The sequence below is a fragment of the Beta vulgaris genome, chromosome 7, assembly GCF_026745355.1.
Source record: "Beta vulgaris subsp. vulgaris cultivar EL10 chromosome 7, EL10.2, whole genome shotgun sequence".
Classification (NCBI taxonomy): domain Eukaryota; kingdom Viridiplantae; phylum Streptophyta; class Magnoliopsida; order Caryophyllales; family Amaranthaceae; genus Beta; species Beta vulgaris.
In genome coordinates, this window is record NC_079208.1 from 60,431,884 (window position 1) to 60,450,354 (window position 18,471).

An 18,471-nucleotide genomic window follows, 5' to 3' on the forward strand; every position below is an offset into this window, starting at 1 on the left:
TTAACATGGTCTTACCCTCCATATTTATCTAATTCTAAATGAGGATAGCTAGTGTGTTCAAAATTTATTAGACAAATCAACCTTTTCAGATAGTTTAAGAAAAAAAGGGTACAACTTTTGAAGATTATTTATTACACATGTATAAAGTACTATTACTTTATTAACAATAATAGTAAAGTATGATTATTAACAATAATTGCAGGTTTTTAACTTTCTAACTTTTTACTTTTTTAACATATAAACTTTTTTTTTTACTAAAATAATATAAATTCCAGTCCAATTCGTCCGAACCGATCGAGAACCTGGAATCAAGTCCGGTCCAAATTCCAGTCCGATCCTGGTCTTTGCACGGCCCTATTACTTACATTTACTGATATACACAGATACACTCTTCTATTACACATAGAGATAGAAGTTAAGACCAAATATTGCTCGTTTTAATTGCTTAGATTAGTATTAATCAGTTACATTGCAGTGAAAAAATAAATATAATTCTCACCTACAGAACTCAGCTTTTATGCCTCTTCAGGCATCTAAAAGCAAGTAAACCATGGAAAAAAGATTAATCAGTTACATTGCAGTGAAAAAAAAAAAACAAAGGTCATGTTATTACCTGTGAACTTCAACATCTTAACTAATGGAAGTAGTAATAAATACTTATGTAGTATACATAAATATTTACAATAATGACTCTGCAGACTGCAGTACATATCACAGGTACAGGTTACAAGCTATGCAATAATTGAAGCCTATCTTCATCTTCACTTACATTTCATGGCTCCATAATAAGAATCATGTTAGATTCTCTAATTTTTCCAGTCCAATGGAACTAATAAAACTTCAAATGCATTCTTTTTACAAATTCATCAACTTTTTTTACTTCACAAAACATCACCAATTCAGATTAACTGAAAAAAAGAGGTAATAAGAATCAGGATGCTGCTACCAGCTTTGGGGTACCAGGTAATGGTACGTACTTCGCAGGTTCCTCGTTGAGCAAAAGCGCCCTTAAAATGGATTCACATACTTCAGTATCATACACAATCAGATGCCCACCATGAGGAATTTCATGGTATTTGATCCAAGGCAGATCCTCCATTACATGTCTTTGAAGTTCAACTGGAACAACCTTATCTTCGAAGCCTGCCCATAGATGAACTGATCCATCGTCTTTGGGAAATGGATTGGTTAGTTTCAATGGATCAAACTCCCATTTACCTAATCCCACCATTAAATCAAGGCGAAGATTATCGAAAACACTTCTATGCTCTATTTTGTTCTGTTAGAGACAAGGAAGAGACACAACAACACCATTGTCACCATTAGATTCAGTAAGACGTGATGAACAGCATATAAGGTTCTAATGTAGTGATATTACTATGTAATTTACAATGAAAGGCCTATGTCAATGTCCATGATCATGCAACTCTTATCTCCAAGTATTCCCAAAGTATGTGTTTTGTCTTTACAAATCTTCATTACCATTTTTAAGGGTGTATATAAAGGTAATGGAAATTTACGGAAAAAACACAATTAGAAATGGAGAGCATTAATATAGACATTTTTATGGGACACATTTTAGCAACATTACACTTGCACTCATTATTATTTACTACAACTGCCACTTATTAGTACAGAAGTTTGTGATTCTGAAATATATATGTACCTCACTGAGAAGCTCAAATCCTGGAGTTCTCTTCAGAACTTCCATATCTCTTTCGCTGAAAAATACAGGGTTCTTCTCCATTACATTGGCGGTAGGGATACACTTTTGGGTCATCCACCAATATAGAAAACCAGGAATGTGTTTCAAAACAAAATAACCTAACTTAACAAGACCTCTTCTGAAGTCATCTTTGATGAGAGCATTAGGGAGAGAAGGCCAACGGTAGTTGACAACTGGAGCCACTAAAGCAATGCCTTGCAGCCTGTACCAATATCATTTCATAGACTAGAGGTCAGATAAGCTTTTCACACATGAAAAGAAAGTTCCAAATAAAAGATGAGGTGAGAATCAATTGTTTCTCGGCCAACCTCTCTCAATTTTTTTATTTTTCCGTAAACTTCACGAGTGAAGTGACTGGCCAATCATGTTTTGAATCAGTTCAATTATTTACAAGCAAGGTCTCCATCAAAATTAACCACCAAGTTGTCGAGAACTTGAGTAATGGTAGACAAAGAAATGGTATAAAACTTGATTTGGACAGAATCAAGTTCCGACTGGCTTTACACTCAAATCACACAGATGAGATACAATTATGCAGCTAAGGCTCTTGTCTCCTGACCTTTCACTTATTTTAGGATGTATAAGTACAAATAAGTCAAGTTTAGGACCAATAAGTACACATAAGTTAAGTTCAGGACAGATAAGTATTGATGACTTGAGTTCAGAATGAATAACCACTGATAAGTTCAGTTCAAGGCCAATACCCAAACAACTAGATAAGTTGTAACAGGTGCAAATTAATTCGAAAAAGTTAAGTTGAAAGCCAATAAGTAGAGCAAACAAGTTAAGTTCAAATAGAAATAAAGACTCTTAACATAATATACTTGCCTGTGTGGTATATACTTGAGGCAACTCCAAGTAGGATATGATCCCAGTGACACTCCAATAACATAGAATTTGGGTCCTAACTCTAACTGATCAGCGAGTTGCTCGATATCTAATGCTTCAGTCTTGAGGGACCTTTTCGGGTTAGGATCACTATCTCCGTAGCCTGCTCTATCATATAGCAACATATATATCTTCAGATCTTGAATTATCCCCTGAAAACTAAATCATTGTAAATCAAGATGATCTGTCTCAAACAATGAATCAACTAACTGCATCATAGTATCACACATAGAGGGTGATGCAGCCCTTTTTACAGTCTAGTTCTAGGTATCTTTTGGGACCAATTGCTTAACAAAATCTGATTCCAGGATCACAAAAAAGGTACAAGAGAATATGCTCTATCTTAATGACATAATACTTCTTCTCACATCCAATCATTTAAAACAAGTTGACCTCTGAAATTTAAATCTAACACACCAGATAACAACTACCCAGAATATCTCCCACACTTATCCCAAACTATATCTATCTGTATTTCAAATCCATGGCAGATAAATCACAATTAAACTAATTTGATCCAACAAACAATAACATAGATATTTCTACTTCATATGTATTCCAATTTCCAAGTAAAATGTCAAAAATCAAAGAAAATAAGAAAGACAGAACACTCAAACACATAATAAGTCACTGTCTTATCAGTTATCACTCTCTAATTCAACAAATTACATTAATCAATCAAAACCCAATTCCCATTTTCAATCATTCATCAAAAGTTCTTCTAATTCAAATCCCAATATTTCATTAAACCCATCAAAATCAAGATCCCATTTTTCTAAAATTCCAAAAAAAAATGAACAAAAATTCAGAAAAAGTGAGTTTTGATTATGTACTTCAGGAGCAGAAAAACTCATGTCTTTGTTGCTGCCAAATCCATGAACAATAATGATCTTGAAATTTGCTTCTTCTTTAGAAACCCCAGTTTCTCTATAAGCCAAATTTCTTCCATCACTCAATCTAATTCTGGGTGATTCAATTTCAATCTCATCCATTGATTTTGAAGTCCTCCTTCTATGCCCACATCCTGAGATATTACCCATCTGCAAATGCTGTCATAAAAACAAAAAAAGTTGAGATCTTTCAAATGTTACCCAATAAAAAAAACTACTTTTTTTGCCCAAAAAAATAAATACTGCAAGAAAAGTACTTCATTCTTTTCTTTTCTGTATTTTCCCAAGAAATAAGAATGAAATAAAGATCAAAAATTTCAGGGCATTGATTAATTTTGTTATTTTTCTCCCATTTTTTTTACCTTATAAGTTCTGATGAAGACTAAAGAATGAGACTTAAAAGTGGGTTTTTCAAGTTTTAGATCTTCAAGTAGATGGATGAGAAAAAGATCTGCGCTTTTCTTTCTCTCTCCACCTCTCTTTTGACTAACAAATGCTGCTGAAGACCTTTTGCTTAGAGAGTTTGCAAATAAATATAAAAAGCGCATTTTTTTTCTATTCCATTTCCCTCCTAACTCAAAAAAATGTATAAAAAATTCATTAGTTATAAAAAAAATATAAAAAAATTAAAGAATAAAAAATAGAAATAAAAATGAATGTATAAGTTTTGAAATTATTTTCTTAAGAATAATTGTTCTAGTGGGAAAATAGTTAAATTTTTTGGAGTGGAAGACATGATTTTGTTTGGGTGTTTTTTATGAATTCTCTTTGATGGAAAGAACAAAGAAGAGAAATTGTAATGTGTCTTAGTTCAAAGAATGGTTGCTAGATTCTTGATGTTGTTGTTCTTGTTAATGGGTTGATTATAAGAGAGAATGTGTTTAAAATCTTTTGCAAAATGTGTGCCTTGGATGAGTGACTAATGTAAACTTTAGAAAATGCTTTTTTTCTTGAGAATAATTCTTTTTGGTGCACTGCCTTCGTGAGAATATTCTTTCTAGTATTAACCAGATTTGGTTTGGTAATTGGTTTTGCAGTAAGTTTTAGGTTCGTTAGAGGTGTAAGTGTAATGTGTAATCGACAATCGTGTCGATATGGTTTGATTTACCTCCTCCGATGTTCTTAAATTATCTCTATTCTAAATGGGAAAAGGGGTAGAACACCGAAATATTAGAAATTTCTATTTACCCTCATTACTCTATTCTAACTACTTAATTTCCTGTCAAAAAACTACTTAATTTAATTTTTAAAAAAATTAAAAAAAAGAAAACTACCTAATTAATTTAAAACATAAAAAAAGACATTACAAAAAGAAAACCATCAATAATCCAAATATCCCTAATTTATTAGATACAATTAATTTAATTTTCTACATTCCCTAAAAGAAATTCATTTTCTACTTATTTTTGCACGCATCGCGTGTATATAAAAACTAGTATTGAACTATTGTGATAAACGAGTTGTTTTTTAAGATAGATGGTTTGACCTTCAAAGAATATGTGTATAATGTTTAGAATTTTGGTGTAGTTTACTTTTTCATTATTTTTTAAGTTTGAAGGAGAAGTGTATAATGAACCTGATCCTATTACAGGTTAATCAGACTTATACGCATGTAAAGTCCGTTGGGAGTGGGGGGAAGTAAAGGAGCGGATAACGATTGGTTTTCAAGTGAGAGATCAATTTTTTTTTAAAAGGTAGGATGAAGTTCCTTGCAAAGAAGGGGGTGAGACTCGACTCAGTGACCTCTGGGATCGGTGATAATGCCAATACCACTAGACTATCACCTGTTGCTCAAGTGTGAGAGATCAATGACCTTCTCCTAATCAAGAAATTTAGAATTGTATTCTGTATTAGTATGCCTCTGTTGGATAAATTATCATCTACTAGTTGGCAAATTTTTGTTTATCAATCTTAACCTAGCCCGAACAATTTACTATTATAGAATTATTTTTTTTTTGTTATGACAAGACACACAAAGTTTTTTTTTTTATAAATTTACTTTGACAATTGATATCACTTATGTCAAATTTATGATGTAAGTATATATATTATCAGATTCATTGGAACTTTTTTGGTTAAAAATAAGTATTGTAAAAGTGAAAAGAACATAACCTAAAATTACGATGCTTCTCTTCACCCTACTTTGCTCGAGAATCGAGACGTTGTATATCTTAAATTTTATAGAAAAAAATTCATATGAGAAAGCATCTACCAAAAAAAAAAATATTATTAGCTCAATACGTAAACATAATGTTGCAATTTGCTCAAGTCATCACGTAAGGTATCAGATTATTGGGGGATATTCCCCCAACTTCCCAGCAAATCTTAACTAAGCATTCTGTTTGTTTCAGTTCAAAGCCTAATAACAACAAATTGGACAGTCTAATGTTGTCAAAAAACAAGCAATCTCCTCTACTCTCTCTAAGCTAGTGTTCTTTTTTTTAAAAAAAAATAATCTAATTTATACATAATTTGCTGATTAAAACTGAAATTTATTAAATAAAACTGAAGTATATTAAAATGGATTTTCACTAAATATAACTAGTATTTCTTACATTAAAGTGAACAAGGACTAGATAAGTTCCGAATATTGTAGCTAAAAAGTTACTTCATTAGGTTTAGTGTGATCTTCTGATTGCATATCTCTCGTTGACGATCGAAGGGACGATTTATATACCATAGGAGAAAATTTCGCCGTGCCAACAAACACTTACCCTATCAAAATGAAATTTGTGGATTCACTAAACAAGTAAGAATTCAAGTTGCTTTCGCATAATATAATATCCCCACGTAAAACACTGGTGCAATCGGAGGGAGGATAAGAAAGATTACTAAATCAAAATGTCCAACAACAAAACAGGCACAAATCTTAACAAGCTACTAATCTTTCAACACTATCAATATATGATAGATAAGTATGCACTCAAAATGGAGTGTTTCCTCCAAGCACAAGTGACTTTAACATCATTTCACACAGAGTTTTGTCATGTAGGAAAAGATGGCCAGCATATGGAACTTCATGGGTGCGGATCCAAGGCAGTCTTTGTGCAACCTGGTGCAGTAGGTCTCTTGCAACAACCCCATCTTCGCGTCCCATCCATAGGTGAACTGAGCTGCTGCTGTTTTCAGGAAATGGGTTGGTGAGTTCCAATGGGTTGAAGTCCCAGGAACCGAAGCAGATTACAAAGTCTCGGTACATGGACTCGTATGCACCTTGCTGGTCTATCTTGCCCTGCATTCAGACACAATCACAAGCTTATGCCCAACTCCATGATATTAGAACTATATAAAAAGGACTTGAAGGAAATTATAGGCAATATACAAGGACTACATAACATTTAGAAGGTTTAATTGTCAGAATTTCACAAAAAATCAGTTTGAATCAGTGGACTTAAGCTGTAATCAGTAAAAAGTATAACTTCATTCTCCAAATGTTCAAAAAGAAAGAAAAAAGAACTCAAAAATCATGAGTCTAAGGAACTGGCATTAAGAAGTTGCTCAAACATTTATACAAATTGATAAAGATCACCTAGCACACAGTTAAAATAGAAGTGAGAACAAGAAGTTTTGCCTTATCAGGAGCGGGTACTTGTGACAAGAGTTCCATGACATCAAAGTCGTTCTTGTTGAAAGTCTTAGGGTTGTTCTTCATAATAGAGTGCATTGTAGGGAAAGATAACCATCGCTGTATCGACCATGCTAATCTAGGGAAATAGTGGATCAACCGGTGTCTCCATTGCTCCAGCAAAGGCATTCTACTAAATGCTTTGCTGCATATATCAGAAGAAAGCGAAGGCCACCAGTAGTTGATCACTGGAGCTACAAATGCCACTCCTGCAAGCCTGCAGAAACATTTCAAGAAAGTATTATCACAACCGGATCCAATGTTTCATTGGTTGCTAGACTAAAGGCCACATTTTGTTAGGATTAAGAGCCCAATATAGAGGTCGAAGGGATTAAGAGGAACAAAATTCAGTACTTGGTCCATCAGTCTATGGAAGCTGCTCCACAACTTTAGCACCTAGTGCATGGACTGGTTCCTGCATTCATGTACAAATCAGGAGATACGCGATTTCCTGCTGATATTGTAGAAAATATTACAGTTCCTGAAATTTCCTTCGGAAGCTGCTCTGTAATTTCAGGCTCTTATACTCTATGAAACCTAACATAAATACAAGTCTATCTTTGCAGTGCCTACATAATTATCTCAACAAAAATGATATGCCATCTGAATTTAGTCGGTTGATTACTTCTATAGTTCTATATGACATCCTTGTAAGAATTTTGAACAAAGACTACTTTGTTATGTTAGTTTAGCTAAATCCTTAAAGTCGACCTAATCAAATGTGGCCTATTATTTAAGGACAGAGCGAGGTGGTAAACAAGCAGGATAATGTTGGATAAACTGTACAGTTTTGTACCGGTGAGGTATGTATTTGAGGCAACCCCAAGCAGGGTAAGAACCCATTGAAACTCCAATGACAAAAAACTTCAAGCCAAACTCTAGTTGATCAGCAAGTTCTTCAATATCAAGAGCATCATTCTTTGGTGAGCGACAAGGATTTGGATCACTTTCGACGTATCCTGGTCTGTCGAATGTAACAAGAAAGATGCCCAATTCTTGCAACCACTCCTGCATGCATGCCATCAAGGATATTAGCATCTTTTTTGAACTTTAATTTCTACTAGTGAACCACAATTTAAGATGAAAATTTGGGAGGCAAGCACAAACAAAGCTAGATTAGATTTTCAAAACACTTTGCTTACACCATATGGAGTAAGATCATAACAAGAACTCACAATCATTGACACAATACATGACACAAACACAAAATAACTGAGAGAAACTCAAACGTGACACTACAAATACAAATCAACCCGAACCCAACCAAATTCGACCAACTTGCAATATATGCATCTATCCTACATATCACATAGCTTTTGATATATTATATCACCAACCCAAGATTGACCTAAAGACGAACATGAACATGAACACGACTCATTTATTTATATTGCCAACTCTAATCATAACCCTACTTTAAATTGTTTCTAAAAAAATGCAATTTCAATATACTTCTTCCGCAACATAATAACTGCAACAAACGGGTATTATGTTAAGCAGGAAGTAGGATCATAAAACAAACAAATTCAATTTTAGGACATTACAAAGTGATTATAGGCAGAATTCTTACATCTGACACAGGTATATAAGTGTCTTTTGATGCAAAAAAACCATGATTTATAATGACTTTGTATTTTGCACTTTCTTTAGGTGCTCCTCGGACCTTGTAAGCCAAATACCTTCCATCACTCAGTCTGATTCTAGGTGAAGTAACAGGAGGACCATTAGTTATCCCACATCTTCTTGAAGGAGGTGGCTTTATCAACTGATATATTCCTCCAACCACAACAACACTCACAATTACTGCAATTAACATTTCTGCAATACACTTATGATTTCTTAATCAGTCTACACAAACATGAACTATTTATCTCAAAGAAACTTACAAAATTGACAAACCATTTTATACTAGAGCAAAAATTATGAGGCATTAAACACAAAAATCAATCCTGATATCAAAAAAAGTTGCCTTATTTGATAATAACCTAGTAAGATTTTACTTTTATACTAAAGTGAGATTCAAAGAACTAGGAGATCCTGGAAAATAAAGGATAATGCAATTTTTGGTGGTAGGAAAATCCATACTTTACTTTCACATTAAGGAAAATTTGTCAAAATTACCATATAAGATGGTTTTTTTGAGATAAATACTTTAGAAAGTATTTTATGTAGCAAAAACTGTAAATGTAAGGTTTGATTTTATTTTTTTTCCTGCGTTGACTTGCAAGTTTATTGACACATGAGTTTTAGTGACCCTATTTTCCTTTATTTTCCCCTCATTTTGCCATCCAATTTGCTCATTTTCTTGTTAATTTGTTTTTCCTTTCTGCTTATCATTTAAGGTGCGTTCTCTTCACCTGAAAAAACCTAAAGTTATCTGAACTGAATTTATTAGACTTGATTGACCCTTATCGGAACTTATATTTGAGTGTTGTGTTAGACCTGATCACACCTAATATGAACTTATTGGACCTGAAACTTATTTTATAAGATGAAGAGAACTTATTGGAACCCCTCTCAGTCTAAAATAAAACATGGGACTGAAATTTCAGGAAAAAAGTTTCTTGATGTTTCCATTATTCTACTTTTTTTTAGTAAAGGCATGTCATATATTAGCATCAAAACAAGTTACTTTGGTCATACAATTACTTATTAAGAAAAATTATTAACAAATTTACCTTTCCACAAAGAGGAAACTGAAATCATGAAAACAAGGAAAAAAAGATATGCAGTTTTGGTGCTAGGAAAAACGTTTTTACAGAGTTAAATCAAGAAACTTAAATAATGGAAATCAAGGAAAAATAAGTCATTCATATAACCTTTATCAATATTGAAACAAGTATATAAGTAACTTTTTTTGAATATATTCCTTGTTAGTCATTTCATTTTACTTGAGAAAAAGAAGCATATAGTAAAGAAGATAAAATGAGATATCTATAGGACAAAGATGAATAATATGACAAAGTAATAAGAAATTACTCAAAGTTTCTTCATGTAGCCTTCTCCACTTCAGAGATTAATTTACTGGTTGAATCTGCCTCATTACTGCATAGTTAAGACCTGAGCTTCCTGTGAAGTTGCACTTCTTCTGCTTCTCATTATAATGCTGAAGTATAGGTCCAAAAAAAATACAAGTTAGGGAAAAAAATATACAAAATGACATGCATGTATGCCATCATAAGTCATAACTTCCTGGTAGCACCACATTTAACACTTGTAGTAGACCTTTCTCAGCAGTTACAACTTCATATCTGTCCAATTTCCTCAGAATCAGCAGTTACATTAGTTTCGTAACACTCACATGGGAAATACGACATCCACCTCCCCTTCTTTGTACTTTGTACTGCTTTCGTGGCTCATATGGATAAAAAAAACATGGGAAGTATGACAATTGAAAAGAAGAAGAGATACAAATTACAAATATAACAAGTTCATACATTATTCTATATGTAATGTAACCACAAATAATATAATCCAGTATTACAAGGGAGGTTCAGAGTTCAGACTAATGGGAGTAGCTATAGGTATAGAGGCTTGCAGGATGGAAACTATCCAAGCAGCAGTTCTTTCAAGATAGATTCACACATGGTAGGGTTGAACATAAACATATGTCCACCATCAGGAACTTCATGGTACTTAATCCATTGAAGCTTCTCTGAGATGAATCGATTAATTTCGAAAGGAATTATTTTGTCTTCATAGCCTTGCCATAAGTGTACTGAACCTTCATTTTCAGGGAAAGGGTTTTTAAGATGCAAGATGCTGAATTCCCAATCTCCGAAACCAACCATTATATCTCGATGAAGGGATTCGAAATCACCTTGTTGGCGGCTTTTATCCTGAGATTACAAGTAAAACAGAACATTAGTATATGGTGATGTAGTTCATAGAATGCTAATCTAGTTGTGTCCTTCACAATACAATTCACAATGGTGATGTAGTTCATAGATCAAAATCGAGCTATATAAGAGAAACATATTTTACAAGGAGATATGTTTCTGCAGGGTTACCATATAGTATTTTCAAGTGTGTTTTTGCAAAGTTTGGGGTTATAATGGATGAAGTTCTTAGTACAAAGTTACCCTCTATAATTTCTCAAAACGAAACTAACATGAATAGAAGTCAAGAAGTACTATCTTAGATGATCTACCTGTGAAACTTCTGGCATATTCTTCATGATCTCGATATCTTGTCGACTGAAAACAGATGGATCACCTGACAAGAGACTCAATGAAGGGAACCATTTTTGAGTCATCCACCAGTAGAACAACCAAGAAGCATAACGTGCCACTCGAAAGGTCCATTGGTCTTGTAGAGGAAGTCTCCTAAAAGTCTTTCCGGACACATGATCAGGGAAACCAGGCCACCAGTAGTTGACAAATGGAACAACCAAAGAGATCCCTGCCAATCTGTGGAGTATGGTTAAAAATTAGAATGCTGTTGCATAACATAAATTGCACCAGGATCATTTCAGAAAAATATCATCTCAACTAAATGTTCGGTGTCATGCCTTTGTGGGATGTAATTTATACAACTGTATGCTGGATAAGCTCCCATGGAAATTCCAATGACATAAAATTTTGATCCAAGATGCAAAGCATCAACAAGTTCTTGAATATCATATGCCTCACTTTCCACAGAGCGTTCTGGATAAGGGTCACTCTCCCCATATCCAGCTCTATCGAAAAACAGGAAGTATAGTTTCAGCTCCTCAACGAGTTCCTGACAATCAATTGATAATTCGAGTTTAACACAGCAGCGAAAATCAACTTATGTTTCCTTTGCCAATGAATAAATATGTCAAAGAAAGACTGAACCTAGGACTGTGAAGCATATCCTTACATGTATAAGGATACACAACATGTACTCTGAGGATACATGACAATTTTCTATGCAAACACAGAGATTATCTTTTGCATCCATGAAGTTTATCTCCATCTAACATCTATTAATCATTAATGCTACATGTAAGCCAACTTATAAACAAAGCCAATACATTGAAACTAGGACATGTAAGCAAAGGATATTATGCAGTTTGTAATAAACAGAACAAAATGAAAAACAAAACTTTTTTTGCATAATATGTATATACCATTTGAATTTCGAATTTTACATAGAGATACAATTCAAATAAAAAAGATAGTTTTGCAATGTACTCTATCTATACTATTGTATTAGTTGGAAACTCCTACATAAAAATTCTGTTTTAGTTTTACAGTTAGCCAATAATGCAACATTTATTTACCTACTTTTGAGACTATATGAAGCAAAACAACCTTCTATAGGATCATCATCCTATTAATTATGTAGATAAAGTTACAAAATACTTTGATTATTGAAATTTCTACTCTTTATTACTACACTAGTAACTTGAATGTTCCCTTTGTTTCAATTCCTTTGGGATGGGGGATGAAGTAGAGTTGATTCATACTTGAGAGACTGGGATATTTTGATCCTTTGAGCTAGCAAATCCGTGGACGATTACGATCTTGTATTTAGCCTCATCCTTGTTAACTCCTGCCTCTCTATATGACAAATGCCTGCCATCTGAAAGTTTGATCCTTGGTGAAGTCACTGGAGGACCACCAGGTGAACCACATATTTTTGGAGGGGGAGACTTTATCAACTTGTAAATATAACCCAGAAGAACAATAGCAAATGATACAACTATCTGCACAAACATCTGAGAAGGAAAAAGGAAGATATTCATCCCTTGCATTGGACAAAAGTAACATAAGCTGAACTATAGTATACATTATTCTGCATATCTCAAGATCATATCATTAAGAGTTTTAGACATTTATTTAGACCTGAATGTATGAGTGTTGAGGAAAATAATCTCCAAATTTGGAATCCAGAAAAGGACTTAAAACAGTGATGAAAATAATGTCTCACAAGACCAACAATTTGGATACATTAGTATTATGTGAAAATGACCAAAAGACAGTAATAGAAAGAATATAAGAGGTTCATCCATAAATAATATACTTCCTCCGTTTTTTTATAAATGCTACATTTCCCTTAAATGGAAATGTCATAATAGATGCTACATACCATAAAATATAAATGGATCCCTTTTCACCATAAAAATTTTAAAATACTATTAACAAGTTGATGGTCCCCTACTTTCTCCTTTAAAATAATCATATTTTTTCCTTAACAAATGTTTTTTTATTCAAAAAGTAGTGATCCCCACTTTTTCTCTCCACCTTTCTTAAAAACACTCCACTTTTTCTATGTAACATCTATTAAAAAAATGGAGAAAGTAGTAGATAAAAAATAGTCTAGGTGTTCACACACATACATAAGGGCAAAGGACTAAAAATAGTTGCAATTTCCTTGTTAGGAGCACAAATAAAACTCTCTCCAACTTTGTGCAGTTGGAGTTAGTGACATTCCACCAAAACAATACTCAGTACCATCACATAATAAGCCATATTTGCAAATTGCAATCAGTAAGGCTCAATTAGTATCATATTTGGAAAAAAAATACAATTACACTTATCCTAGGTGGGTGTGAGCTAGATTGCACAAATTGGGTATGTAAAGCCACGAAACGAGCACAAAATACGTCAGGTGTGTTAGAAAATGAGGATAGAGTGAGTTTTATATAATACATCAAAAACTAATCCATTTCAAATATGTACTACTACTATATAGTTAAAGGAAATTAAATGAACTTTTACAAATTACACGACGAACTATAATCTAATTAATTAAGTAAGACGAATAAGATAATAGCATAGTCAAGTAAGTTCAAGTTTCCACTAAGTATCTAAACGTACCCACGACCCGTGCACATACAGTTGCCAAATTGAAGTTACCCATGCTTCATAGGGTGGGTGTTACATGGATTCATTAATAAACAACTAACATCAAGAAATCTAATCTAACCCAAGTTACCTCAACACAGTATAAATCAACCTCAAAAAGGTTTAGCACCATTAAAGTAACACACTTCTAACTGAAGTCAATTGGCTTGCAAAAAGTAATATCACAGTATTAACTTTCAAATTTCATGCTTAGTTTCAATTTCCAAGGTAAACAAAAGAAGCTGTTGTATTGGGTATACAAGCCCAGAATTCAGGAGCACCCTGCAGCTTCTTTTATACACATTTTGCAACATTTTATCATTCCAAAGATGTTAGATGTAGATCACTAAAGTTTCCAAGATTTCTTGGCATTAAAGACTCAATCTTTACTAAAGTTTTCAAGATTTCTTGGCATTAAAGACTCAATCTTTTACATCCCATTAAATTAGCTTAACCACAAAAACAAGCAGATTTAAACATTAAAGTAAGAGTTTTAGTGGAGAATCAAAGACAAAAGTTACCTTAGAAGAAGAAAAAAATCCCAGAAAATGAAGTTTCAGAGCATTGAGCTGCTGTCAGTAGAGGATGACCCAGAAACCCATATAGTTTGATGAGTGCCACTTTACCATTTTTTTACTGGGCTTTTAATGAGAGAATCACTGATGTCAGATTTATTACTAGTTCTCCACTATAGTCTATAGCATATAGCCATATACATATATGATAGAGCTACCAAAAGATAAGCCATTAATTAGATTTATCCAAAAGTGGTAACTGACTCTCTTAAGTACAATCACTTCATCCAAATGTAAAAAATTATACCCTTAATACATAAGTACATAACCAACCAATTTCTTTTTGGCAAAGGTATTTTACCACAAGAAATCTCGAAAATTAATTTCCACCCTTTTTTGGTTCTTTTTTCTTTTGGGTGATAACTGGTCAGTAAGTCTGACAATAGGTCGATCTGGTTCGCATTCAGGTTGACCTGTTTACTTAAACGAGTTGAGATCCTTAATCCAACCCAACTTGTTTAGTTAAATGGGTTGGGATTCTCAACGCAACCCAATTTGATAATTAATAGGTCAACCTGAAGACCTACTAACCCATTTTATAGCATATTTCAATTTTCATTAACGGCGATCGGATTATAATTATTTAAGTATCTCATATTCTAACAACTTTGAAGTGCAAATAGTCCATACATAACAAGAATACAAATTCCAATTCATTTAACTTGAAAAATAGGTTCTTTGAATGCAAAATAAACGAATTATTGAATCAATTTAATCCGAACATGACGCATTTAAGTAAACGGTTTAGGTTGAAATTTTCAAATTGAACCAATCCATTTAATTAAAGGGAGTAGATTGAATCGTCTGGTTTAATTAAATGTGTTCAAAATTTAACTCGTTAATATTGGATTGGATTCGAATTAGGTTGGTAGATTGGATTAATTTTTGCCAACTTTAGTATTGTGGCAAGTGAAGGATGCGTTTGTGAAGAATAACGTGTCTAATTTTGCCAAAGAGGGAGGTAAACTTCAATCTCAAAGCAAAAAGAGATAAGTAGAAACCGATTGCTATTGAACATTCTTTAAAAGGACAAATAACATTCTTGAGGTGGAAAGCAACAAATGCACACACTCTTTTCTGGATTAAATTTAAATGTTATAAAATTTACAAACGTCATAATTAATATAAAAATTTAACAAAATTAGTTTGTATAATATAATTTTTGAGAAGATTATTGAAGATTTTCATTAAAAGAAGATAATTTGTTTTGTCATACTATATTTTATTCCTGAAATATTTCACAAAATATTTAGGCGAAAAATGAATGTGACATATATCTCATTCATTTTATTTTAGGTATAATTTGATAGATGATAGATAGATGAAATAAATTTAACTCCAATATTTAATTCGAAACTAAAGCGAGTTGACGGATAAAACTATAGGTTAAGCTAAGAGCCCAATTTTACCCACAAATGACCTCTACTTGATTTAACATGGCAAGTCCTTTTTCAATACAAAAACCCAAATTAATCATATTAAAACCCTATAATAAGAAGTATAGAACTATAGAATGAAGTATGTTGATAAAAGTAGCTCCACTACAGTAACAGTATTCTTAGCAAGTAAAGCAATGAAACTCCTGGGCCTATTCGCTCTCAGGGTTTCAGTCTAGGCCCAACTCTTGTATAAATGGTTGTTTAAGGACCATTAGTACTCGTTTGAACACTAGAAAAAGGCTTAACTACCATTACTTGTTCAAATGGTTGTATGACAATCATTTAATGTTAGTTGTTCATTTGATCAAGACAAAAAAGAACCTACCAATGACTAGTTTTTCATGGTTCCTATTAGATATATGCGCGAAGCTTCGCCCATGGGTTTAGTTTATTGAGTCTGTTTTTGAAAAGACGGTCTCATGTTAGTGTTAATGTGAGACCGGCTGATGTCATGCTAACATCATGCGCGTGCATCAAACTAGCAGTAGAATCAGTTAAACGCTTGGACCTATTAGTTACGCTAGCCTTAAATTGCTTTTAGATGAATTCGTTAAACGCTGAAGTATATTAGTTAGATTAGTTAAGTGCTAAATTATGCTAATTATATCATAGATTCCAGATTATAATGCATTTTATTGACCCTAACTTCAGTATCACACATGAACATTCTCTCTTTCTTCTCTAATCCATCGAGACGCCCTAAAACCTGTATTGTTTTCCTCCTTTATTCTCTGCATACAACCTACATTCGATGTTTAATTTGAATGTAAATAAAATATTTGAAACATACTTCTTTGGATGAGACATAGGCTATTTATTTTAGGTTTATATATACTTCCTCCATTCTGTTTTAAATGAAACGTTTTGCTTTTTCATGCAATCCAACACGCTTCTTTAATCATTAATATCTTTAGTTGTGCACACGTAAAAAATATAAAAAAGTTATAATTTGATAGTATACATCAAGACGAATCTAACAAGATCCCAAACGGGGGTGTTAGAAGCTTTTCGAGGCAACACAAACGATGCCCACCACCCGAGCAATCTTACAAGTGATGTCGGCACTCTTAGGAACCTTTTGTGAGAAATGAACAAATGCGGTGTTCAGAGGCTTTTCGTGGCAACACAAATGGTGCCAAACACCCGTGCAAAGTTACAAGTCACGTCGGCTTTTCTAGGAACGTTTCGGGAGAAAATATGACCAGGCTCGGAAAAATAATAAAATGTCCCAAAAACAGCCAAATTTGAAGGTTATAATACACACTTTCGGAGTTTCCCATGGACCAAGCTTCGGACGCCACGGGATGCCTCCTAGGGACATGGGAGGTCATTGGAAAGGAGTCGTGTGGCTTGGAATGAATATATGGGATCCTTTACGTTCATTTCGAGGCAAATTTGGGCTTCACGAGAAATGAACAAATGGGGTGTTCAGATACATTTCGAGGCAATGCAAATTGTGCCAAGTACCCGCGCAACGTTAGAAGTCATGTTGGCTTTCCTAAGAACGTTTCGGGAGAAAATATGACCAGGCCCGGAGAAGTCCGAAAATGTCTCAAAAACAGCAAAATTTGAAGGTTATAATACACGCTTTCGGACTTTCCCGGGACCCGAGTTCCGAACGCTACAGGATGCTTCCTAGGGCATGAGAGGTCATTGGAAAAGATTCATGTGGTTTGGAACGAATATGTGGATGCATTTAAGTTTATTTCAAGACAATTTTGGGCTTCACGATAAATGAACAAATGGAGTGTTCATAGGATTTTCGAGACAACACAAATTGTGCCAAGAACCGGCACAACGTTACAAGTCATTTCAGCACTCCTAGAAACGTTTCTGGAGAAAATATGACCATGTCCGGAAAAGTCCAAAAATATTCCAAAAAAAGCCAAAATTGAAGGTTATAATACACGTTTTCGGACTTTCTCGGGGCCGGAGCTCCGAATGCCACGGGATGCCTCCTAGGGTCATGGGGGGTCATTGGAAAGGAGTCATGTGGCTTGGAATGAATATATGGATGCCTTTACGTTCATTTTGAGGCAATTTTAGGTTTCACGAGAAATGAACAAATGGGGGAGTTAGAGGCTTTTCGAGGCAATGCAAATTGTGCCATGGACCCGCGCAACATTACAAGTCACATCGGCAGTCCTATGAATGTTTAGGGAGAAAATATGACCAGGCCTGGAGAAGTCCAAAAATGTCCCAAAAACAGCCGAAATTGAAGGTTATAATACACGCTTTGGATTTATTTGTGGTCCGAGTTCCGGACACCATGGGATGCCTCCTAGGGACATGGAAGGTCACTTGAAAAGAGTCATGTGGCTTGGAACAAATATATGGATGCCTTTATGTTCATTTCAAGACAATTTTAGGTTTCACGAGAAATGAACAAATGTGGTGTTCAAAGGCTTATCGAGGCAACACAAATTGTGCCAAGAACCGGCACAACGTCACAAGTCATTCCGGCACTCCTAGGAACATTTCAGGAGAAAATATATATGACCATGTCCGGAAAAGTC

At 34.0% G+C, this 18,471-nt stretch overlaps 3 protein-coding genes across 5 annotated transcripts; all 3 read right to left on the reverse strand.

Annotated features, from left to right (window-relative positions):
- Positions 1-644: 644 nt before the first annotated feature.
- LOC104900321 (hypothetical protein) lies at positions 645-4,377 on the reverse strand. 2 transcript variants are annotated; one of them, XM_010687718.4, is made up of 5 exons: positions 3,867-4,377; positions 3,448-3,663; positions 2,555-2,766; positions 1,667-1,928; positions 645-1,279 (listed from the first exon to the last, which is right to left on the reverse strand). In XM_010687718.4, exons 1-5 carry the CDS (start codon positions 4,050-4,052, stop codon positions 932-934), a joined length of 1,224 nt encoding a protein of 407 aa, XP_010686020.2. In that variant the 5' UTR covers positions 4,053-4,377; the 3' UTR covers positions 645-931. The 2 variants fall into 2 exon arrangements, with proteins under 2 accessions (XP_010686020.2, XP_057252281.1); XM_057396298.1 differs by lacking the exon at positions 3,867-4,377 and adding an exon at positions 3,762-3,857.
- A 1,843-nt stretch (positions 4,378-6,220) lies between these two features.
- On the reverse strand, positions 6,221-10,400 carry LOC104900322 (hypothetical protein). Of its 2 annotated transcripts, XM_010687719.3 has the most exons (5): positions 10,109-10,400; positions 8,700-8,947; positions 7,926-8,137; positions 7,076-7,346; positions 6,221-6,736 (listed from the first exon to the last, which is right to left on the reverse strand). In XM_010687719.3, the coding sequence occupies exons 2-5, from the start codon at positions 8,943-8,945 to the stop codon at positions 6,428-6,430; spliced, it is 1,038 nt and encodes a 345-aa protein (XP_010686021.2). In that variant the 5' UTR covers positions 8,946-8,947; positions 10,109-10,400; the 3' UTR covers positions 6,221-6,427. The 2 variants fall into 2 exon arrangements, with proteins under 2 accessions (XP_010686021.2, XP_010686022.2); XM_010687720.2 differs by having other exon boundaries at positions 8,700-10,400.
- Positions 10,401-10,520: 120 nt separating this feature from the next.
- LOC104900323 (hypothetical protein) lies at positions 10,521-14,643 on the reverse strand. The gene is made up of 5 exons (XM_010687722.4): positions 14,463-14,643; positions 12,561-12,812; positions 11,640-11,851; positions 11,280-11,538; positions 10,521-10,968 (listed from the first exon to the last, which is right to left on the reverse strand). The coding sequence occupies exons 2-5, from the start codon at positions 12,810-12,812 to the stop codon at positions 10,678-10,680; spliced, it is 1,014 nt and encodes a 337-aa protein (XP_010686024.2). The 5' UTR covers positions 14,463-14,643; the 3' UTR covers positions 10,521-10,677.
- Positions 14,644-18,471: the final 3,828 nt, after the last annotated feature.

Bases quoted from the DNA above. Each gene is read 5' to 3' on its own strand.
- LOC104900321 (XM_010687718.4), bottom strand. From the start codon at position 4,052: ATGCGCTTTTTATATTTATTTGCAAACTCTCTAAGCAAAAGGTCTTCA. The intron at 3,664-3,866 runs GTAAAAAAAATG...TTTTTATGACAG, and splicing joins TCTTCATCAGAACTTATAAG to CATTTGCAGATGGGTAATAT. The intron at 1,280-1,666 runs GTACATATATAT...TGTCTCTAACAG, and splicing joins GATTTGAGCTTCTCAGTGAG to AACAAAATAGAGCATAGAAG.
- LOC104900322 (XM_010687719.3), bottom strand. From the start codon at position 8,945: ATGTTAATTGCAGTAATTGTGAGTGTTGTTGTGGTTGGAGGAATATAT. The intron at 8,138-8,699 runs GTAAGAATTCTG...GCATGCATGCAG, and splicing joins CTTATATACCTGTGTCAGAT to GAGTGGTTGCAAGAATTGGG. The intron at 6,737-7,075 runs GCAAAACTTCTT...GTCTGAATGCAG, and splicing joins AAGTACCCGCTCCTGATAAG to GGCAAGATAGACCAGCAAGG.
- LOC104900323 (XM_010687722.4), bottom strand. From the start codon at position 12,812: ATGTTTGTGCAGATAGTTGTATCATTTGCTATTGTTCTTCTGGGTTAT. The intron at 11,852-12,560 runs GTATGAATCAAC...ATTGATTGTCAG, and splicing joins AAAATATCCCAGTCTCTCAA to GAACTCGTTGAGGAGCTGAA. The intron at 11,539-11,639 runs GCATGACACCGA...CATACTCCACAG, and splicing joins ATAAATTACATCCCACAAAG to ATTGGCAGGGATCTCTTTGG.